This window comes from Dermacentor silvarum, chromosome 10 (genome assembly GCF_013339745.2).
Source record: "Dermacentor silvarum isolate Dsil-2018 chromosome 10, BIME_Dsil_1.4, whole genome shotgun sequence".
NCBI lineage: Eukaryota > Metazoa > Arthropoda > Arachnida > Ixodida > Ixodidae > Dermacentor > Dermacentor silvarum.
The window spans coordinates 129,229,033-129,253,460 of record NC_051163.1 but is presented as its reverse complement, the minus strand read 5'-3'; the positions used below and the strand labels follow the sequence as shown (position 1 = coordinate 129,253,460).

General features: G+C 48.6%; 1 protein-coding gene across 1 annotated transcript; it reads right to left on the bottom strand.

The window, feature by feature from the left end:
- Positions 1-205: 205 nt before the first annotated feature.
- LOC119431844 (corticotropin-releasing factor receptor 2) lies at positions 206-20,877 on the bottom strand. Its single transcript, XM_049658066.1, has 4 exons — positions 20,749-20,877; positions 19,536-19,651; positions 14,622-14,682; positions 206-367 (listed from the first exon to the last, which is right to left on the bottom strand). The coding sequence occupies exons 1-4, from the start codon at positions 20,875-20,877 to the stop codon at positions 206-208; spliced, it is 468 nt and encodes a 155-aa protein (XP_049514023.1).
- Between the last annotated feature and the right edge of the window lie 3,551 nt (positions 20,878-24,428).

The following is a 24,428-nucleotide window of genomic DNA, read 5'->3' as shown; positions in this document are numbered from 1 at the left end:
TTCTGGTTTATCGTCATCGATATCCGTTAAAGCGACTGTCCGAATTTTCCCGCGAGGGCGTCCTCGGAGAATTCCCCGCTTCTTGCATCTACAGTACGCCGTGTACAGTGCCCCGCAGTGCGAGCCTTTAGTTGGTTCGATATTGAGCGCTGCGCGCGACGTGCGGACAATGATGACAGATGGCGCCACCTGTGCGCAGGCCTGCTCACCCCAGCCGAGCGCGTAGTAGAGCCGGAAAGGGGCGTCCTGCCGGAACACTGGAAACTGCCACGCGTGAGTGCAGGAGCAGTCCCTCGACGAACATCCAGTTGATGGAGGCCGTGGCCGCGTACATCTTCAGCGACAGCACGCACTTGCACAGCACGGGCTGCACAAAGTGCGAGCGAAACACGTTAGACGAATTTCTTGACTGAAGTGTAACCACTTTCTCTCTCTCTCTCCTTATTTACAGGGTGTTTCATTTTAGCTGCACCGATTTTTAAAGATAACCTGTGGTAGATAGCACAACTATAACCCTTGATCTAAAATACTCGTTAAGGCGACCATTAATTAGACGTGAAATCAAAACGCCTAATTAAGTAGTTAACATAATTACGCTAATTAGCTTTTTAATCAATCACTTTATGGCACATCTTTGAATCTACGAATTATAGCCGCTGAGTTCGCAAGGCGTATTCGCTTCGAACGAATTCTCAGGACTGAACCAGTTTCGAGATATTAATTTTCAAAGTGTCCGACGAAATGCATGGGCGTTCCAGTTAACTTTTTGAGGAAAACGCTGTTTTATGCATTGAAGCACAAATTTAGTTAACTGGAACGCCCATGCATTTCATTTTCCAAAGGAACTTTTCTGATGTCTGTGGGAAGTCAACATAAATATTTTTCCAGCATGTCAAGAAGTTTTTTTTTTTACTATTAAATGAGGAATGGCGAACACTCTTAGGACGAATCCGTAGAGCCTCTCGATATATCAACTCGAATAATGTTACAGTATTCCACCAATTTACGGGGAAGAACCGAACACAACACGTGTCATTCGGTTAGTAAGCTATTTCCAATGCACTGATTTATTAACCAATGGAGAAATGTGTACAGCCCAAATATGATAGAAAAACGAACTGAACAGAAACCGTGGGTTCATCACCATGGACGTTGAATAACGGCAAATGGCCGCAGAAATTTAGACGTGTTAGTTCGTTAGCGGTCACTACGGTCTATCAATGGACGAGAAAATTACGCAGAACAGCCTTGCAAAAGGTACAGATAAACTGCAGTTCTGGAAGGGAAATGTTGGATCACTGTCGTAGGAAAAAAACTTAAACTTGTGTCATTTACTTGAACGCCACTTAACATGACCTATTAATTGAATTAAGCGCTTGGAAGTTGTTGAGACTCCTTCATAAGGGATGACTTGAGGTTACAGGTTTGGCGCGAAACCCCTGACAGTGGTTTTAACCGGGGTCGCCTCCAACGAATGGAACACCATTCGGTTTATTTCGCTAGTATTTTGCACAAAGGAGAACGCAAAGGTTGCCGAAATGCGGCATTTCACAACTGTTTACTCTGATTGCTATTGAGAGCACAGGCATGGGGCGACAGAATTGGTTTAGTCACCAGGAAATTTGGTGGTACAATGCATACAGTGCGGTTGCAATGCTATCTTCCAACTAGCCAGGACACTGGCTTGCTGCAGGTTGGTGAAAGCCCAAGAAGTCTTGTAAGCGTACTTCACAATAATGAACTATCGAGAAAATTATGCCATCACATGGTTATTAGTCTTCTGTATACCTTGAATGACGCTGGGAGAAGTAGTATGTAAAAACATTGATAGTCACTTTAGCATACGCCAGAGAGGGTGAAAGCGAAAGCCTCCGTGCTCAAGAAATATTAATTAAATTACTTGATATTCTTATTAGAATGCGTTATTACTTCTTATTACTTGCTTTTTCCGACCAAAGGTCACTGGTTCGAGTGTCTTAATTGACGCTACCTTAATAAGTGCCGTAATTAGCTTCGCCCTAATTAACACGAAAGGTCGTGGATTCAAGTGCCTGAATTGGTGTATGTTGATGTCTTAATTAACACGGTGACGACGGGGATCCGCGCACCCTCAAAATTGCTGCGGGAGCATTGCTTGACCCGCGCACCATGAAAATTGTTCCGTGATCTTGCTTGCTTACTCATAGAAGACGATGACGACGGTAACGCGCACACCATCAGAACTGTTGCGTGAGCATTTGCATGTAGGTAAGACACGATGCCGGTCAGTGTAGTAAGTAAATTACTATACACCGAGTCGACAAGGTTTTGTCGCTCAAGGATGTTGAAAGTCGACTGAACGATTATGCATATAAGGCTTTCGACTTAATATTGTTACGGGGAAAAGAAGTAAGAAATGTATTTACAGTGTATTTACAAGACTGGCAGCGGCTGACAAGATCATAGTAAGCACGCGAAGTCCCGAGCTTCTTCCTCTTGAAGTCCTCTCAAAACGTCTTCTTCATCACTCTGTCACATGACCCCCGGCGGCTGAAGCACCGACCCGGTGCTGGTTAGGAGGCGGTCGAATGATACGGCTTAAGACGCGCTACGTGGACTACGTCGGAACGAGGCTGAGGCACGGTGGGGTCAAGAGGGGCGATTTCGTAGGTGACGTCGGTTACTTGACGCAAGACGCGGTAAGGGCCAGAGTAGCGTGAAAGCAACTTCTCCGAGAGGCCAACGCGTCGCGACGGAGACCAAAGGAGAACCAGGGCGCCTGGTGTGTAGTAGGCGTCACGATGGCGGGTGTCATATAAGCACCGCTGATTTTCCTGCGAGTCCACAAGTCGACGTCGGGCAATATGGCGTGCCTCTTGTGCCTGGAATATCGCGACCCGGGCGTACTCTGGTGTGGAATGCAGGCTATCAGGCAGGAGGGTGTCGAAAGGTAGCGTAGGGTCGCGGCCAAACAAGAGGAAGAACGGAGAGAAGCCTGCGATATCGTGGCGAGAAGAATTGTAGGCAAAGGTAACGAATGGTAATGCAACATCCCAGTCGCGATGGTCAGCGGAGACATACATGGATAGCATCTCAGTGAGGGTCCGGTTGAGATGCTCGGTTCGACCATTCGTTTGTGGATGGTAAGCAGTAGCAAGTCTGTGTTTAGTCGCGCACGAGTGTAGAATGTCATTAACAACTTTAGAAAGAGAGTATCGGCCTCGTTCGGTGAGGAGCTGTCAAGGGGCACCGTGGTGAAGGATGACGTTTTCTAGTAGGAAATCGGCGACATCGGTTGCACAGCTTGTCGGAAGAGCCCGTGTGATTGCGTATCGGGTGGCGTAATCTGTTGCTACAGCAATCCACTTAGTTCCCGAAAGAGACGTAGGAAAGGGGCCTAAAAGATCAATGCCTACACGAAAGAATGGTTCTGATGGCACGTCAAGTGGTTGAAGGCGGCCAGCAGGGAGTGTGGTCGGCTTTTTTCGTCGTTGATAAAGGTCACACGCTGCGATATAACGGCAGACGTCACGGTAAAGACCAGGCCAAAAAGTGGTCGCAGTTTCACCTGCAAGGCGAAGCATCAATTGCGATAGCAAATTTGTAGAGAGCTATACGGAGTAATGATATTAGCTTTATCAGCTATATAAACTTGGACATGCAGCAGCACCGGCAACACGCAGAACTGTTGTCGACGCCGTCGGCGTTTTGCCCGCGTTCGCTCAAAATGCGTGCGGCGTTGGTGACTGTTGTCGGAGCCTCTGATATAAATAGGCACTTGGTGCCGCAGCTAAACGTCGCCTCCCTTCCCCCCTCCCCCCATTCCCCACGGCCTCTCGCGCGTCGGAAGAAGGCGCGTTTGCTCTACATATATGGTGATTGTAAAGGAGGAAAGAGACGCCTACTTCTGCAGCCCTTAAGGAGGCACGGCTCAGAACGCGCGTTTGTTCTCCGCCGTGGGTTCACTCCCCGTGAAAGAGCGCTTCCCTCGCGCCCTTTGACTCGCGCATACAGCGTTCGGCGGCGCGCGGCGACGATTTCATCTCCATTGACGTCATACGGAACCTCACGGCGACGGCGACGGCGAAGGCAAAAATCTGCTTTTGAGTGTCGATATAATTGCTATCGCAATAAAAAGCGCCGACGAACACGGTCGTAAGTCCGTGACACGCCAAAGTGACCGGCAGTCGGCACATCATGAAGCTGGGCAAGAACAGTCTGGCGCAGATGCGAAGGGACAATCAAGAGTCGGTCAGGGCCGTCAGGGCGCATGTTACAGCGGTACAAGATGCCATCGTGGAGTTCAAACATTCGAAGGGAAGGGTCGGGCGTCGTTGAAGTCAGCCGTTGAATAATGTCTTTTAAGAAGTCGTCCCGGCGTGGTTCCGCTCCGATATCGTCAAAAGCACTCAAAGAGCGAACGGTGACAGGAATGCCGGCCATAGAAACGCCAGATGGGTCGACAGGATGGCGCGACAGGCAGTCCGCATCGTTGTGTAACCGGCCTGTCTTGTATACAACTGAGTAGTTGTATTCTTGAAGTCGCAGAGACCATCGGTCAAGGCGCCCAGAAGGATATTTCAGAGATGAAAGCCAACACAGAGCGTGGTGGTCAGTGATGACTGTGAATTGCCGGCCGTACAAATAGGGGCGGAATTTTCGCACTGCCCAAACGAGAGCCAGACACTCGCGCTCAGTGATAGAATATTTACGCTCAGCAGGGAAAGAAGGCGGCTGGCGTAAGCAATAATACGTTCTTGTCCTTGTTGTTTCTGGGCCAGGATAGTTCCAATACCATGGCCGCTGGCATCGGTACGGACTTCTGTTGGAGCTGATGCGTCAAAGTGAGCGAGAATGGGAGGGGAAGTAAGCAGCCGGATCAGCTCAGTGAAAGCACGAGCTTGCTCACGGCCCCAAATGAAGGCAGCGTCTTTCTTGAGGAGCTCAGTAAGAGGGCGTGCAATGTCCTAAAATTGCGGACAAACCGACGAAAGTAGGAGCCCAAGAAGCTGCGAACGTCCTTGGCGCACGTTGGCATGGGAAAGTCTTTCACTGCCCGGATTTTATCTTAATCAGGACGGACACCAGAAGAATCGATGAGATGTCCGAGCACAGAAATTTCACGACGACCGAAGTGGCATTTGGACGAATTGAGTTGTAGCCCCGCCCGACGAAAAACAGATAGGACTGTCGATAGGCGTTCGAGGTGCGTCGCAAAAGTCGGAGAAAAAACGATCACATCGTCCAAGTAACAGAGGCAGATGGACCACTTGAAACCGTGTAGGAGGGCGTCCATCATTCGTTCAAATGTGGCTGGGGCATTACATAACCCGAAAGGCATCACTTTGAACTGATAGAGGCCGTCGGGAGTAATAAAAGTCGTAGTTTCACCTGAAAGGCGAAGCATCAATTGCGATAGCAAATTTGTAGAGAGCTATACGGAGTAATGATATTAGCTTTATCAGCTGTATAAACTTGGACATGCAGCAGCACCGGCAACACGCAGAACTATTGTCGACGCCGTCGGCGTTTTGCCCGCGTTCGCTCAAAATGCGTGCGGCATTGGTGACTGTTGCCGGAGCCTCTGATATAAATAGGCACTTGGTGCCGCAGCTAAAAGTCGCCTCCCCCACGGCCTCTCGCGCGTCGGAAGAAGGCGCGTTTGCTCTACATATATGGTGATTGTAAAGGAGGAAAGAGACGCTTACTTCTGCAGCCCTTAAGCGAGCACGGCGCAGAACGCGCGTTTGTTCTCCGCCGTGCATTCACTCCCCGTGAAAGCGCGCGCCCCTCGCGCCCTTTCACTCGCACATACAGCGTTCGGCGCGCGGCGACTTCATCTCCATTGACGTCATACGGAACCTCACGGCGACGGCGACGGCGACGCCGACGGCAGAAATCTGCTTTTGAGTGTCCATATAATTGCTATCGCAATAATAAAAGCCGTTTTCTCATGGTCCATACCTTGGTGGTGCAGGCTGGGCATCCTCTCTATGCCCTTCTCACATACTGTCCATGTCATCGACGGCAATTTGCCAGTACCCGGAGCGAAAGTCTATGGACGAAAAATATTGTGCTCCATGGAGGCAATCCAGGGCATCGTCAATGCGTGGTAGCGGATGGACGTCCTTCTTGGTTACCTTGTTTAGGTGCCGATAATCTACGCAAAATCGCCAACTGTTGTCCTTTTTCTTAAATAGGACAACATGGGATGCCCATGGGCTGCAAGAAGGTTCAATGATGTTACGAGAAAGCATCTTATCAACTTCGTGTTGGATGATGTCTCGCTCGGTAGGAGAGACACGGTAGGGTCGCCGATGGATTGGACTCGCATCCCCGGTGTTAATGCGATGTTTGACAACAGATGTTTGTCCGAGAGGACGGTCTCCAAGGTCGAATAAGTCCCAGTACGAGGCAAGGAGGCAACGTAGTTCAGTGGCACACTGGGGCGGAAGGTCGGGCGCGATCATTTTCATTAAGGCATTCAAGTCTGAAGGGGCAGGAGACACAGCAAGAGTTGCACACGAGGAGTCGTCAGCAGTTAAACCCGAAATCTGGTAGTCTCGGGCCGGCGTCATTTGCGCAAGTGATATGCCGCGCGGGAGAACTTGTGTACTAAGTCCAAAGTTCACTAGCGGAAGACAGGACGTGTTGTCCGTAATGGTAATGACGGTGTGAGGAAATGCGACGTTATGCGAGAGCAGGACATCCGGATTAGGCGATACGATGTAGTCACCGTCTGGAATGGGCGGAACGGGTGAAACACCTATGTAGGTAACGGCAAGGTGAGGGAGGCGAATATGCTCTGTGGAACATAGCCAGATCGGAGCACTGTCGGGGGGATCAATAGCAACAGGTAGAGCGAGTTGCACAACACCAGCAGAACAGTCTATCAAGGCGGAATGGGCTGAGAGAAAGTCAAGTCCCAGGATAGGTCGTGAGGGCAGTGTTCTAGGACATAGAATAAAACAGAAGTATGATGATCGGCGACACTCACACGAGCTGGACACATGCCAACAACAGCCGGCGTTCCCCCGTCGGCGACTCGGAGCACAGGCGACGGGGCAGGAGGGAGGACTTTCTTGAGACGATGGCGAAGCTGAGCACCCATGACAGATACGTGCGCGCCAGTGTCAATCAGAGCCGTAACAGGTACACCATCCACGTTCACTTTGATGAGGTTCCGATGTGTGGGCAGGGTCAGAAGAGGATTTTGGCGTCGGGTCGGTATAGCAGCATCACCTCTAGGTGCTGCACCCGTTAGTTTTCCGAAAGCGTGCGCCGGAAGGAGCTGGGCGACGGTGACCGACGCGATGGGGCGAGCGGGAGGAGCGGCGATGTGGCGAAGGAGAGCGGCTAGAGCGGGCGGGCCGAGAAGCGTCGCCAGGAGTTACTGGTTGCATGCGCGGTGGGAAGCGAGAAGCAGCATGAGGCGGGCGGTCGGATGGCAGATAGGGCCAAGGGGTCGAATTCCACGAAGAGCGGCAGTGACGTGAAATATGACCGATACGGCCACAAGTGAAGCATATTGGCCTGTCGTCGGGAGTGTGCCATTCAGCCGGGTTGCGATACCGCGGAGGGGCATTCATGTGGCGAGGGCGCATGGACAGAGGTGGACGAAGCGTAGTCAGGCCGATTAATGGAGCAGACATTGGTCAAGCCAACGTTGGCCAATTCGATGTCATCAGATGTCATCTGAGCGATTGGGCGTGGGCAGACTGCGGAGGTCTTCGCAGGTGGACGTAGCAGCCGTGTTGGGGAGGCGGGGAAACGGGTGGGCAATGCGGCGGCTCTTGGCTTCTTCAAACCGCCTGCATTCGGTAATGATGGCTTGTACAGTAGAATAATTCTTAAACTCGAGGAGGTGAAAGGCGTCATCTGCTATGCCCTTAATGACATGTGCGACCTTATCAGCCGCGGACATTCTCGGATCCACTTTGCGGCACAGAGCGAGCACGTCCTGGGTGTATGTGAGGTAGGACTCAGTGCACGTCTGGACATGCGAAGCGAGGTCTTTTTGAGCGGCGCGCTGACGTCCAACAGGCTTGCCAAAAAAATCCGTGAGCTTCTGTTTGCAAATGCCCCAGGTGGTAAGTTCCTCTTCGTGGGTCTGAAACCAGACGCGTGCCGTTCCCGCGAGATAGAATATCAAATTAGCCAGCATGGCGGTCTGGTTCCAGTGGTTGCTCTTGCTCACCCGCTCATAAAGTTGAAGCCAGTCTTCAACATCCGTGTTGTCAGTGCCGGAAAAGGTGCCGGGGTCGCCCGGTTGTGCCACAATGACGGTTGGCGTGGGGGCCGACGAGCCCGAAGCATCCTCGCCTTGAGCTGGCATGGTAGATGCAGTCAAGGAGCGCCCGCTGCGTAAATCCGTCTTGCGCTTAAGCCCGCAAACTCCACCAAAAATGTTACGGGGGAAAAGAAGTAAGAAATGTATTTACAGTGTATTTACAAGACTGGAAGCGGCTGACAAGATCATCGTAAGCACGCGAAGTCCCGAGCTTCGTCTTCTTCAAGTCCTCTCAAAACGTATTCTTCATCACTCTGTCACAATATCTTACTAAACATCATCCTTTGTCGCTGCGACAGCAGAAGTGCTCATACGAGTTTTACCTCTCCTTTACATCACTTGTCTTTTGAAGCGAAGCTTGTTATGAGGTACAGATTTCGGTGGCGTCCGTGTACGCGATAAAAGTGGGCCGATCCTGGTGATTGTGCAGAAAGGGTCCAAACACAATGGCACATACCCCTGTGGGCTTGGGGACCTGTAAAGCGCCCTTGAACTACCCTTGTCACGCGCGAGACCCAAAGAGACAAAATCACCAGCCTTTACCCTGTTGAGAAAATGGGGGTAAGCGAAGCCTGTCCGATTCTAGCGTGCCGATTCTAGCGTGAGAGATTCCGAAGCCCAGGCGAAACGTCAGCGAAGAGCCGCGGACCCCGAGTTATGGGAGCGCGATGTTGAGGCCAAATATCAGCGAAGAGCCGCTGACCCTGAAATTAGGGCAAACGAAGCAGAACGCCTGCGACAGCGTCTTCTTGCCCTCCAGGAACCCTACAACGGTCGTGCACGCCTCGGCAACGCTAGCGTCAACTTCCCCGGTGCGACCGCCAGGTTTCAACGCGAGCTTCTCAACCGTAACTTTGGAGCCAGCTGCAGTGCGTGTGCCCGGTTGTGGTTCGAGCGCAGCTTGATACTCCGCTGTGCAATTCGCTCGGAGGAACACTGGAGAAACACACGACCAGCTTCGCTTACCATCATTCTCTCCGCAGAGGAAGGGCTTGTGATTTTTTTTTTTTTTTTTTTTTGCTTTCGGTGACCCTTTCTCGTCTGTGACATTTGAAGTAAGCCTGCGAACAATAAACGTTGGAGAGTTCTCGCGCTTGTTCGGTTCCTGCCCTTTTCGTTGTCTTTTGTGCAAAATACCAGCGCAGTAGACATAATATTCTACCAGCTAGCCCCAGTTGGAAGTTTTATTGAACAGAACCCATACGGCCAACATTTTTACAGAAATCGAACTGCTTTTCCATAGAGAGTCTATCGAAGTCTGCAGAATGTCAGCAGGAATTCTTTAGAGCGTCATCAAACATATTCTAAGGACAGGGTTTGCGAACGCACTTATGAAGATTCCGTAATTATGGCGGTGAACTTGGTCGGCGTCGTTCCTCGCAAGAACCAACGCCAAGGTCGCATGCCGGATAATTTAGTACAGCTAGTTTGCGTTAATGTAAGTTCTGCAACATTCTTCTACGATATGTGCCCTGGGCCACTCCGGTCTCGCTGGCAACCGCTCACAGTGCCACTTGAGAATTCGTCCACTGGGCTCGTACGCCATTTTTGGCAGAGAGCGGCAATCAGCCCTCGAGTCAGGTCCTAGCGGCCGCATCAGACAACTTGCACCAGTCGCAGGCGAGTAACCGCATGATCACTTACGGCGAGATCCTAGAACACTATCGCAAGGCGCGATTGAAATACCCATGCCCTCACCACTCACTAAATAAAGAGCAGTCTACCGCAGATACCCCAAAATTTATTCCCCGATCTGAACGCTCTGTAACACACATCCTGCTGACCTACATCACATTATCTGGGCATACCCAAAGGTCACGCGCACTCACAAACATGGCACCCGCCCTATAGACTCACAATTACCGCTGCTGACCAGTGGGAGGCTATGCTGCTGAGCAGCGACCCGGAGGATCAGCTCTGGGTCGTCCGGATGACCGCGGACGCAGCTCGACTACAAGGACTGGCCACCGTCTAAGGGAGGGGGGCGAGAGGGGCTGCCTCCCGCCCCTCTGGCCGCCTTTGACCCCATCAAGGACTCAATAAAAGTTGTTTCTCTCTCTTTGTATCTCTGCAATGAAACTGTCAGCGTGTTTAGCATGTATGAAGACACACTGGAGATCGTTAGTCCTTTGCCTCCTTGGTTTACGCAATTTTTTCATTGCGCAGTTTGCCACACGGCGTGACATTGTTAAATAAATGCACGCAGTTGTTCTTCGTGATGATAGTGCGTAAGTGACTTGTGGAACTTATCATCCATAATTAGCTGCTCGTAGTCTGTCTTATATGTGAGTAAAAGCTAAAATTTTTTTGATGCCGCCGGAAACGTGTAATTGCACCGAACAGATTTGTCAGGATACCGCTATTACGGAAACATGTTCGGAATTCCAGCCTTACGAAGCATGTCATCGCAACGATGTTAGCATACTTACGGGCCATAATTATGCAAGGTGTCTTTTTTTAATTTTAAGTGGTAACGCAGAAAGAGCAAGTACCCATACCGGCATTGTGCAACGTATATGCTAGATGCCACTCAAGAAAGACAACACCGTTTCACTTGGATAAAAAGGCGAGACAATTGTTTCGCGCTGCTCCAACGGAAACTCGTTTAGAGTGCGGCAATCACTAACGAACGCTTGACGCGTGCTGGCGTAAAGCAGCTGACAGTTTTTTTTCTTTCTTTCTTTTAAATGCTGCCACGCAGAAATTTGCATTAAGTTCACCCGACCCCGCATCAGCGCCTCCTTGTACTTGAGAAAATAACAACAAGCAGGAAACAAAAACTAAAAAAAAAAATTGTTCCTGAACGGGAAGGGAGAACGACGATGACCTAGTGCTTCAAATTTGTTTTGCTGCCGATAAAGATTCGCCGAAGCTCAGAGGCAACCTGCGCATCACAGTTAGGCTGAGGTTCTTCGCGCAGTCGCTCCATGCGGTGTAAATATGGCAACCTAAACAAATTCTGCGGAAATCAAAGTTGATAAAGTTTATTAAAAGAGAACAGAAAACAAAGGCTACGAAACAGAACTATACGCGCAATTTTCTTCAGAGGAAGCCGGATGGTTTCTTTGTATTTTCGTGCTGCATTAAAGAGACTTAACGAGGAATGGTAAGTTAATGTGGTTACATTTCCAGAATTCTGAAAAGCTCACTCTTATGGTATATTCGACTGGTTCCTACCGTGCTCCAACTCTGTTTGCAGCGATTCGTGGGCCTCTTTACAATGGTGCCACAGAAAACTTGCCCCAGCCGAACGTGCTAGCTGCTCGAAGGACGGCGCTTGGAATGAACCAGGAGAATGCGTTCTGAGCGCTCAATTTAGACGAATCGAATGTAAACCACAACACGAGAGCGCTCTAGAGCACTCTGGAGCGCTTCAAATAAACCAATAGAATGCATTATTAGTGTGAGCAGTGGGCTTTGTACAGGAGAAAACACGGACATGTGAAATGTCGATGAAGACGCCCCTTCGAAGTTCCGGCAGATTCTTGTGACGCCGTCGAGTTTGACAGTGTTTCTTTCGGTTTAGTCAACGGTTTATGGGCAAAAAAAGAGTACTTTGCATTATAAATAAAGCAAAGACTGAACTTAGAAAGTTTGTAGAAACGTTCCTGCATTAAAAAGGCCAAATCAGGAGAAAAAACAAAACCTTGAAATTTGTGACGTCACAGTGAAATCCCGCCGCCGCGGATTTCAGAAATGAAGCAAGAAAAATTTGGCCTGTATTCTGTTCTGGTAATACACATTTAATCATAAAGCTTACATAATTAACTTATTTATTTATTACACATAATACGCCTATTAAGGAGTGCAGCAATTCTTGAGCCGGGAGAATGAAAACACTCTTCTAGGAATACTTCGCCACTCTAAACTGATTTAGTGTTTTTCTTGAGTATTAAGATGGAAGCCCGGCTAACCCCGCAACAACCCTGGAACTCGCTGAGGCATGCGCAAGCCTCTCACGCTGGCTTATAAGGCGTAAGCAGAGCCCCCGCCCTATCCTTGAGCCGGCAAAATCGTTTCTCCTTCGGGACAAGCGCGCCGTAATCTCTGCGTGTGTCTGCCCCCTTACCCGTAATCCTTCTTAGGCAGAAGCTGTTTCTATTCCGAGAGCACGGACAGGGGTGGCTCTTACGCTTTCTGTCACCTGATCCTGGGGTCCAACACCTGATACTCCGTTAAGCTGCCCGAAGTCACACTTAACATTGTTTAACCTCGTCGAGAGTATACGCTTGTTTGTGTCCACTTATTTGACTCCTGTCCGCGAATGCTCTTAAATAACCAAGTCTGTATTACCAACAAGACCTAACCTGAACGTTCGTCCGTCGAAAGTGTTTTTCGCAAGCATTGGTTTCGTACTTGCGAAAGTGGAGAACTGCACCGCGAATGTAAGCGTATTTTCTTTGTGTGAAATTATTGCCAGGAGAACGTAGAGCGGTGACAACGGCAACAAATTATTGCTGCCTGTGAGCGTCGGCGATTAGTTCTGGAGCGCGTCGGTTACAGCTTCGTAGAGAACTGGAAATATTCCTAGCGAGGATATCGACGGCGAGCGATCACTGGTGGTGAGGCTGCCAGCGACGCCAGCCTCTGTTGTTAATTGGCCGCCTCGCTGTGCGGTTGTTGCAAAACTGGGTCCCGGACCCACCCTTTGTACGGCGGGGAGATCTTGCCGTTCGCGAGCAAAACCGCCGTCGGCCGCGGCGGCCCGGGAACAGCAAACGGCGTGCGATAAGTTACCGTGCAGCTAACGTGGACGCGCCTTAAGTACGGCGCCGTAGACACCAAAAGTGGCTCCAAGGAAATCAACGTCGCTCTGATTACGAAGGAACGGTGTTAGGAACGGGTTGGCATTTCATCTCAGCGCTGCCATCCGTTGTTGCGGGTCGGAGATTTATCCCGCCGCTGCTGCCAGTTTGTTGAGACTCGGGTAGCGTTTAGGCCGGTGATCCTTCAGCCAAAGGGATGAGTACGTCCGGGAGTAAGAGCGAGAGAAAAAAGGGTTTATTCTAAATATTTACAGTGGCTCGAAATATGGAAGCCCACTCCATGGGGGAGCACTTTGAAGGTCTCAGCTCACTACATGTCTGAGCACATATCAGAACAGGTCAGGACACACCACTGCATTCAGGGTGTCTCCTTATAAAACATCGGTCTTCCCTAGTTGACCCGACTAGGGATTCAGATGACCTTGATGCGGCCAATCTTGGGCCGTCTTGTTCGCTGAACTCCGCCTCTAATGTTGCACCTTCGAAGCAAGGACGAGGCAATCCGGAAACAGGGGGTTGACACTCCTTCTACGAAAGTCGGTGACCTGTTTCTTGCCCTCCGACGGTCATCTTGCCAGGGTCGGGAGAATGGCCTTTGCACTAATCCCCGCGTCTAACGAAGGGTGGTGGCTGTTGTCGGTCGCTTCTAAGTGAGCTTCTTTGTCATCGCATCACTGCCGCTGTCGGGGCGCGTCGCCAAGTAGGCGGCCGCTGATGAAGGGGGTCAAATCGGGGGAAGCACCCAAAGAATGCGCACTGCCGAGTTGGGGCGCTTGTTTGCCTGTCTCGTCGGTGTCTGGCACTGTCGCCGTCTCGGCGACGCTCATGAAAGGGCCTGCCTCGATGGGAAACAATCAAAGAATGCGCCCGGCCGATTTGGGACGCAACAACGGTCTCGATTAGCGTCTGGAATATGCAGAAAAGGGATAAGTGATCGCTTACTTGAATTCTAACGGCGTTTCACTCGGGAACTGTATTTCGCTGTAACCCTGAACGGCCGTTCTCAGGCATCGTTTTCTGAACATAGAAAGCGATTCGCTGTGTGCAGTCCGCACCTTCTAGAGCATTAAAAAAATGTTTAACAGCGGAGCCGTTTAATTCTGGGCGTAATGGGTCGGCTGAATCGAAAAATGTGGGCCGATCCTGGTGGTAGTGCATAAAATGTCCAAGCGCAATGGCACATTCAATACAGTTATTGAATATGGCAAAAGTGTGTGGGATCCCTACACCGCATCTGATATAGCAAAAATATAAAAGGTGCAGAGACTGGCTTCCCGTTTTATATATAATAAATATCGCCACATATATTCCCCGACCGCGTTATGTAAACAAGCAAACCTTGAAACTCTTGAAGGCAGAACAAAGGTTGAAAGGATGAAGTTTCTTTTCATGTTGATTCACGGTCACTTTAAGATTAATACAACGCAGTACTTTACAGTTCACCGCGACCAACCATCTAGACATCGCCACAGTATGTACATTCCTGTGCCACTTTCTCATAATAATTGTTTTAAATACAGTTTTTTTTCCTCGAGTGATTAAAGAATGGAACCACCTGCCTAACTCCATCGTGAGAAGTGACTCACGATGGAGTTAGTCTTAATGTCTTTCTTGATCACCTCGTACCATTCGTACACCACAGAACACCTAGACAATAGCACAAATCCCTGCCTCAACTTGTGTATTCTGTAATTCAGCTGTTTTAAATGCGAATGCATTTCTTAGTCGGGGCATGTCAGGCGTCTGTCGGTGTCCGCGCGCCGGCAGGTGTTATCTCTCCGCTCTCACTCTCTCTCCCATAGCAACAGCTGCGGGCGCGCGCGCTTATCCTCGCCCCTAGCAACCGGAGCAATGGTGCGGGCGCAGTAGCGGAGAGTGAGCGGAGAGGAGGAGCGCGCTCTGGCGTGTGAGGGCGCTCGCATCGCGGGAACTCGGCGGAGCTCCCGCGTGTGTGGAGAGAGGGTAGGTGCAGTGCTTCGCCGCTCCTTCTCTCGCCGTTCGCTCTCTCTCTCCTCCCTGCGCCCCACTCTCTCGTTCGCTCGCTCGCAGGTATATATAAATGGAGTGAAGCGCGCGCCTCACTCTCGACCGTTCGCTGGCTGGGTGCGTGCTGATGAATGTGTAAATAAATGGTTACGGTACAAATACTCGTCTCGTCATTAATTTACGCCATTAAAATTACTACGCCGTGTACTCTCGGCGCAAGAAATGCATTCGCATTTACTCACGATTCCCTTCGGGGAGGTGGGGGCAATTTTTTTTCTTCGTCCAGTACATATGTTTGTATATTATGTCGGATGTGGTTGTTGAGCTCATGCCCATGTATACTTATGTGCTTTTCTTCCACTCCTGTAATGGCCTGCAAAGGCTGTCAGTATTAATAAATGAATGAATGAATTAATGAACATACCCCTGTGAACTGAAGCTGAACCTGGCTAAGTCTAGCTAAGCATGGTTGGGACTACTTAAGCTTAGTCAGTCATCGATAACCAATCGATAGCCAATCAATAGCTAATCCGGAAAAATTCCGGAAAATGCCGGGGATGACTTGGTAGTGCTTAGCCTAGCCCAAATACGTGGCCGATACCTTGCGATAGCCAAACGATAGCCAATCAATAGCTAATTGATAATCGATCAATAATCAATAAATTCCGGAAAATGCTGGGGTTGACTTGGTCTAGCTCAATAGCTAGGACTAGCTAGTTACCCATCAGCTCCGCTGTCTCTTTAGCATTGCGCCTCCAGCGGAAGTTAGGCAAATTTTTTTTCTGCATGAACGAACCGTTCCCGTGAGCTGATCATGTGGAAACCGTGGCGCAAGCGACAGCATGCTTACAGGTGCTGACAGCTCCGGAATAGTTTCCTGCGCAAGACACTTTTATGGCAATTTAAAAAGTAACTGTGTGCTTCATAATCGTAGCCTCTGCGGGGTTTTAAATATTCAGGCGCATGCACAATGCATTGAGCGAAAGTAAAAAGAAAGAAAAAAAGTCAACCAAGTCGACGTTCAGCCTCCCCCATTTTTAGCTATATCGCGCGAGTACACTATAATATGGTCGTACGTCGTTCTGAAGGGAACATCGCATTAGACGACTCTTGCACAGGAGAGTGCTTAGTGCACTTGAGAGTACTTTTACCGGTCTCGCTGATTATCACCATTTAAAGGCGCTAAGATGGCGCGTGATGAATGGTCGCGCGATATAGCTAAAAATGCGGGAGGCTGTACACGGTGTTGCAAAGAATCGATGAACAAAGGTTGCTTTTATCTCTCTATTGTGTCTCTGTCTCTTTTTCATGAGCATTATTCACTCATTTCGTATCTTATTCGTATCGTATTTCACTCGAAATTAGGTCGACCTCGTATTCTTTGAGCGTCGACACTTGGGTGACCCTTTGTTTTTGTCTTTCTGTTTTTTTTTGACCATAGGCTAGGTGAGACAATCCCGGAAGTTGTGACGCTATGATGCAGAGGGGTTAATTTTCGACTATATTGACGCTAACTGCGCCATTACCATTAACTACTGTGCGGTTAATTATCGCTTCATAGGGGCACCGGCGAAGCCGCCTGCCAGACACTATTATCTCGGCGAACCCTGCTCAGTCCAAGCGCACTCATTCCATTTCCCAAGCCTGTGCCGTACGGCGGCTTTGCCTCAAGAAGCCGATATCTACGGCGGTGCACCCTTTACAGGGGTATAATGCAGTGTTAATGTTCGACTATAATGGCGCTAATTACACCCGCACTATTAAATTTGCCTACTCGGCGACTAATTCTTGCTTCTTACAGGCACCACGGAAGCCGCCTTCCACACACCATTGTCTTTCATGATCATTGCCCAAGCGAACTCGCTCCATTTCGCGAACCTGTGCTGTACGGCGGCTTTTTCTCAATACGTTTATATTTACGGCAATGCACCCTTTACAGGGGTATAAGGCACTGTTAAATTTTGACTATAATGGCACTAATCACGACCGTGCCGTTAAATTTACCCAATTTCCGACTAGTTGTAGCTTCTTCTCACATGGCGACCTACATTTTTTAATCATATTCAAGTTCGTACTACGCTCCAACATACAAAAATTGCCCGCTTTGTTAAGAAGACAAAAGAGACGGAAAGACCGGCAGGTTAGCCAATTAAGTGCCAGGCTGGCTACTCTGTGCTGAGGAAGGAGTTAAAGGGAATAAAATGTGATAGAATGAATAAAAAATCACCAGAGAAAGAATCCACAAAATAATATGATGCAACTCGCTACAACTTTCAAAGTCGGTCGTACAATTCACAAGTCCTTAAGAATCTGAGCAGAGCATTTGAGGCCTCTAGTGCCGAAACCCGTCTGGACCATTCTCCTAGGACTTTTCCCTCCATCAAAGGGCGATCATCCAGTTTTTTGAGTGCAATCACGAGCACTGTTCGTGCTCGGTAAGAGAAGATATTCTTAGCCGTCTGCACGCGGGTTCGGCGTATTTATGATCTGGCCATCAATCTTGTAATGTCTTATCAAAAGAGGTTACAAGATAAGTAGTTCTCAAAACATGCCAAACTCGATAAAGTTATAGCTTGTAAAACGCAAAAACAACGTGCTCCCGGCTGCCCCACGTTTGTTTGTGCGACTAAAAGTTACGCTGCTACCTCACTGCGGGCGCTGAACGCCAACTTTACGCGCAACGCCTGGGCTGCGTTGGGTTCCCATAGCCAGAGTGTTGCTGTGGTACGTCAAACCACACGGATCGATCGATCGATCGTAATTCGTTCACTCACTCACTCACTCACTCACTCACTCACTCACTCACTCACTCACTCACTCACTCACTCACTCACTCACTCACTCACTCACTCACTCACTCACTCACTCACTCACTCACTCACTCACTCACTCACTCTTTATTGAACGATTGATCGATCGATAAATTAATAAATAAATTAAAAATTAATTGATGGATCGATCAATCATAGGTTGACCCGATTTCAACTGTAATGTATTGATTTATCTATTTTAGGATTACCATTTACTGCAATATTTTTGCTGCATAACGTGGAGGCCGAAGTACGATGTAGCCGAGGTACTATTTGCCACAGTCTCTCCGAGCAACTCCCGTATAACAGAACACAATGGAGCGTGGCATGGCTGTGAATGTAAAGGGCGAGAAAAATAAAACAATAGCCAACTAACCGTTTGCACGAAGGGCGTCGGCGCATCTGGATGAAGCGCCAGCGGCGTAGACAACACCACCAGCATTACCGCGTGCACCGCCAGGGCAAGCATCAGATTTCGATGCACTCGCGTCCTCGGGCACTCCAGAGACCTGCGGTCGTTGCCGACGTGTCAATCATTACCGCTTCTAAATGAGCACGTGCGCTTAACAGGTCAGTACTAGGTATTCACCTCTGAATGCTTGGCTGTTCATTTGAATGATAGCAATGTTTTTGTTTACATGATAAAAATTGCAGTTATTCTCCCAAATTAAGCTTTGATCAATGAGCTGCATATTCTGCTTTAACATCAAAGGAAACTGCTATTTACATCAGCACCCAAATAATGGCGGAATATAGAATGCCTTGCCTTTGTTTTTTCAATGCAAGAAAGAACTTCTCATTTGCTGGATCTGAACTATTAAGGAATAAAATCTCTTCAGGCAGCGTGGAATCATTTCTAACTTTATTTCCTTGGCGGAAATGTTCGTACTAAGGATGGAATATGCTTAAATCGTGTGATGGAAAACCGGTGGACTATTAGAGTTACAGAATGGGTACCAAGAGAAGGGAAGCACAGTCGAGGACGGAAGACAACTAGGTGCGGGGAAGAAGTTAGGAAATTTGCGGGCGCAAGTTGGAATCAGCTAGCGCAAGACAGGGGTAAATGGAGATCGCAGGGAGAGGCTTTCGTCCTGCCGTGGACATAAATATAGGCTGATAATGATGCTTAAATCTTTAAGCTATTTCCTGTTTTTTTTTATTCTGAAGAGACCAATAAGAATACCTGGTTCATGTTGCATAACTTCGTCTTGTAGGTGGCTGCCAATGTGCAAGTGAAGAAACCTGACAAGGGTGACGTCATGTCAAGTTAAGCAAAAAGAATGAGACCTGCACTAGTTTTGAGATATCCGGCTCCGGAATGTGCTACAACATAAATTGGCGTTCCGATTAAATTTATTCCACAGTGCACAAAAGATGTCTCTACAGAAAATAGTCACTGCACGGGATTCAGAGTATTTGTTCCAATGTTGTTACTCGAGGTATTGTCGCGGTTATCTAATTGCTGTCATGTCTGGAAGTACTGGTTATTGGTCAATGTGCTGAGTAATATCTTGCGTTCTACAGAGCCGATAGCTAGACAGTGTAAGTCACACGCAATGTAATGGTGGTAATTTTAATGGCTGCTGGCACAGTCTCGAACGATACACGAAAATGAGTCAGAGACTGTGTCTCTCTATTCCCATTCACTTCCTCTCTCTCTCGCACACACGCACATAAGCGCACAAACACACTTTCCCATCTTACCTGAAGTAGCAGAAGATGAACATGCTAGCCGAGAGAAAAATCAGCGACAGCAGGGAGAACAAGAGCAGGATGTACACAACCGCCAGGGAAACCGCTGAACTGCACTGCTGGCCGGACTGCAGAGAAGTCGCAAAAGACAGAAGCTTCATAAAAAATGAAAAAAAAAGAACAGCATAGGTGCGCTGTTGTCACCCCCACAGAAAGAAGTTTAAATGGGGACACGGTCTTTCCACTTGACGCTGGGTCCCGCTCTCGGTCCCAATACCTGATACGTCTCTAATTGGACAGTTTTCTTGTTTCATACTGAGAGAGTTTCCTGACCGCCATGTTCAGAAATAGCTTTACTTTAGACCATCGCTCTTCATTAGTGATAGCCAGAGAGCAGTTGTGCAATAATTGTGTAGTTGTCATTCAATTACAACTCTAGATTGCACGAATCTGTTCAAGGTTTGCTTTATTCCCTCCTAAATAAGCAGTGGGACACTGAGCGCGCCGAGAAAAAATTACTCCATCTCCCGCTAAAGGGAACCATGTGTGGATGCGAAGCAGCGGGGAGATGGTTAGCTTGAGCGGGAGATGGTTTCGCGGCCGCGGCCCGAGCGCTCATCGCGGCGCTCCATAGGAGAGAGAATGAGGCGCGCGCGCTCCGTCATTTTCATACCGCGGAACTACCGTGGCGCCCCCAGCGGAGTATGCAGCTGTCGCACCACCTGTCGTGCGCGCCGCTCCGGATTCCTAGAGGAGAGAAAGGGCGCAGCGTAGGAGAGGAGAGAGAGGGGGAGGGGAAGCGCATGCGCTGTGGGGGTGTGGGACGCGCGCACTGCTTTATAGAGGATTCCTAGAGGAGAGAAAAGAGGGAGCGTAGGGGAGGAGAGAGAGGGGAAGGGGACGCGCTGCGCTGTGGGGGTTTGGGACACCGCGGGACGCAGGAGGGACGGAGAAAGCCCCGCCATAAACTGCTTCGCATATAAAAACGAATTTTCAAGTTCTAAGGTGTACTATAGGAGGTGCCTAAGCGCCTTAAGATTTCCATGTCCAGTTTTTCACCTCTCCCTACAACGGCTCCTGATGCAGGGTGCGTCTTAGTTCCTCTGCTAAATGGCATCATCCAACCCGCCTTCTCGGCCCGCTTGCTTTCTACTGAGTGGCATGTGTGATGTATTTAGGCATAACCAGTTTACCAAGATTCACCACCGTTGCCGGCTGTGCTCACCTGCTGGTTGATCAAACCGAGGCACTCGGTGTAGTTGGTCCAGTTTCCCGAGAGCCAGTTGCCGTCAGTGCCACACACCCGGTAAGCGTAGAGGCCTGGGAAATCATGAAGTTGAGGTTCGGCCGTCATCACGAATTCGGTGGCGAAGTCAAAGGTTTCACGGAAGCGTATTTAGAGAACATGCTACCGCGAAAAAAAATATTCGTCGTTTTGCGCACGTTTTCTGCGCCAGTTCCTGTACAATATCCACGCCAGACAATATAACGGGCACTCAATACATTTTTAGAACAAGTGCGCAGAAGAATTGCTCAAGGTTTACGTGGTACAAATAATTGAAAATTTTAATGGAAATGACGCAATAACACGAAAGTGGCTGCATCGATTCGGCCGTGTGTTTTATGTTCGCATTGGTGTTCGCCAGCCGGTCTCGGAGACGAGTGTTCCCATTTCAACGTCAAGTAGCAAGACAGCTAGGATTACAATAGATAGAAGAAGTCAATAGAATTTTATGGAACACGTGAACGACCCCCCAAGTCAAAGATTGATGTTCTGGTACTTGCTGAATGACGCAGAGGACTCATTCCTAGGGTCATTACTAGTAGAGATGGACGGGTGCGGACGCCGCAAACAGCAAATCCCAACTTCATCGATACTACTGCACTGGCACCAATGAGCTTAAGCTTGCATAAGTTGATATGCTTTCGCTCATTAGAGAATGTTATATGCGGTACTCAACCGATATGCCAATGCGAGCTTAACGGACGTGCTCGATCAATCAAGGTGCCATAAACCACAATGTTTCCGCCGTCAAGTAAGAAATATTTGAGCACATCCGGACTCATTACTTGATCTCATGAAATGGGGTTCCACGAACCGGGCTAGGAAACCTGGTAATGGCATGATCTATTCGAGGAGTACAGCGCAAAGTTCCCTTAGTAGATCTTCCGGTTAGTAGCAGTTATAAAAACAACGCAACTGCGGACGGAGAACGGAAAGAAGGAACGTATGAACACAGACGCTTCCAACGAGCACAAAGAGCAGATTTGCAAGCACATTCACAAGCTTGCAAGACTCGCTAGTGGGTGCCATTCGTGGTTTGTTACACTGCTGCAGGTGGACCTATAGTATGTCCCATTGCTGGCAATTGCTCCGCTTGAGCTCCTCTTTCTAGGAATCATGCCGCCTCTCAATGCGCATGTGGACGAATTCTGAACATTGCCCTTTCGTCCATCTATCGAACTTCATTGCATTGTACCAACGTAACTCAATAGCAAGCATTAAAAAAATTGAAATCAGAAGATTGGACGAACTTCAACTACTTGTGGGGCAGTGTAGGGCACACGCAATGCAGTTATGGGGGTTTTATGGCTGAAGGCACAATCTAGAACGATAAACGGAATCAGTCAGAGACTGGGTCTCTGAAGTTTCTGAGCATAGGGAAGTTAGCAACGTCGACAGGAGTGTTGCCATTTTAGCGATTTCGTCGCTAGGTTTAGTGAATTTCTTATCAGTTTAGCGATAATTTTTTTCTATTTAGCGACTGGTGACTTTTCTGAGCGACGTGACAGAACAAGTGGTGACATTTTAGCGACTTCAGTTAGCAAAGTTCTTCAAAACTGCAGCTTGATTTTTCCCGTAAAGGCTAATTAGAAATGGGTCTCGACGCTGCGGGTTGTCCTGCTTCACTAAATACGTTCGACTGGTGGATGTTTTCAAGCGTAGCAATAAATAATTTACCAATACATACCGCAATAAATATTATGAAGTAATTTAAAACTGAGCTCTGCATAATAAGATATTTGTCAAGCATAACATATCAAAGCGACTTGGCTCGTTCACGTGAATCGGAACACAACACTTCCGTTTCTCAAGGCTTTCGGACAAATCAATAATACAAGCAGTTTTCAGGTGGATCAAGAGGCGCTAGTGTAGTAGTTGATATGCGTAAAGTTCACGTGATGTCGTCACCGTGTTAACAACGAGCGACCAAGCGCGCGTCGCTTAATTTATTTTCACGAGCACGAACACAAGTAAACTTACAAAGATAATGGGGACCAAGTGCCTTTTCGAACTTGCAAAATGAAGTTACAAGTCTTCTTTAGAATATCGCTGGATTTGTAATCTTCCAATCAGAAGGTCAAAGAAAATGTCAGCTGCCATTATCCGCTCTTTCATAAAGATAGTAAGTTTAAAGCCGTTTGCGTTAAATTCACTCTGTATTCCACCTCAGCCCGGACACTAGGCAAACGTGAAATATTTCGGCAGATGCGTTAGACCATAGTAACTTATATTATATAAAGCGGCTCAAAACACGTACGTATACTAAAAGTTCACTTGAGAGTTTTAGTGAAAATTTTAGTGATTTTGCTGCAAGATTTAGAGGTAATTTAGCGACTTATCTTACTCGCTTCAGAGACGCACTCCGAAGAGAATTTGACAACTCTGGTAGAGTGCACTCCTTTTGATTAAGGTACGCATTTACGAGACAGTCGTACCTTTCGTGTTGCGTTGTAGAAGCAGGAAATGTACGACTAAGTGTTGTATAAATGCCTATAGTATTAAAAAGTAGGACCCTCTAGACGTTCCTAAATGAAAGTTGTTGGAATCCGGTAGATCGTCTTGCATATAACATCTTGAAAATGCTGCTGATTGAAATACGCCGGTGCATAGCGGCGTAATTTGACATATGGCCGAAGGAGCAACGTCCAGAATTGCTGGGTATACGATTACACTGCCCTTGCTTTGTCATTACAACCTCCTCTAAAAGAGCGAGAATGTGCGGCACGTGGTACGCAGTTAACTTGGGTCCTACAGGACACAATCGCTTAAAAACAGTGAGCGACAGTGCGCTGTCGACGTGCCTCGCAAAATTTGCATCGTCATTTATACTAATAATCTTTTTCGTCCAAGAACGTATTAGCTTCCGCTGTGAAAGAGACTGCCGACTACAGCTCATCAGGAGAGTACTATAGAAAAGAAACTTGGGCGAGTCGGTGGGAATTAATGTTTTAGGAAAATAACAGCGCCAATGTCGTGTTCTTCTTTGCCTGTGTTCTCGTCTATCTTGCGCTGTTACTTTCCTAAACAACATCAGGAGAGAAAAAGACGCGAGTTGACCGGCTTAGGCCTAAGTTCCCACAGTTCCCGCTTCGGGGAGTATAGAAAAATGAAACGAAAAGAAAAGCTACTGTAGCCACTTTCGCAGCTAAGCAGCCTAGCTTCTCGAAACAGCCGTCGTACCCTCGTTCATTAACAGCGTGTCGGCAACATTGCCCATTCAGCCGCCTTTTCCTCTCGCAGCTGACGCTCTTGCCCGTCTTCTTCCGTCGCGACCGTTTCGTGACTCGTTTCGAGCTACCGTTCAATAATCGCCGTCGGTCCGTCCACGCGAGAATTGCTTTCGTTCTGTCTTCCGTCTTCTCTTCTTCCATCCGCTCACTTACGATCTTTGCGCGACAGGCGAAGCGGCCGAGCTGCATGATCACGTCCGCCGAATCCACAATAGACGTGTCTCCGCCCACCGAACACGTATATACTTATCCGAGGTCGTGTGTAGTACAACTAATTCCGCTTGGGCGACGATGCCGTAAGAACTTGAACAGCAGCCGTCGGGACAACGGCTCTTAACGGGCAACGCAAAACGACGCAGACGGGGCTGCCTTAAGTGAGAAGAATGGACA

Bases quoted from the DNA above. Each gene is read 5' to 3' on its own strand.
- LOC119431844 (XM_049658066.1), bottom strand. From the start codon at position 20,877: ATGACGGCCGAACCTCAACTTCATGATTTCCCAGGCCTCTACGCTTAC. The intron at 19,652-20,748 runs GTGAGCACAGCC...ACTTCTCTGCAG, and splicing joins TCGGTTTGATCAACCAGCAG to TCCGGCCAGCAGTGCAGTTC. The intron at 368-14,621 runs GTGAGTCACTTC...CACTTTGTGCAG, and splicing joins ACATTAAGACTAACTCCATC to CCCGTGCTGTGCAAGTGCGT.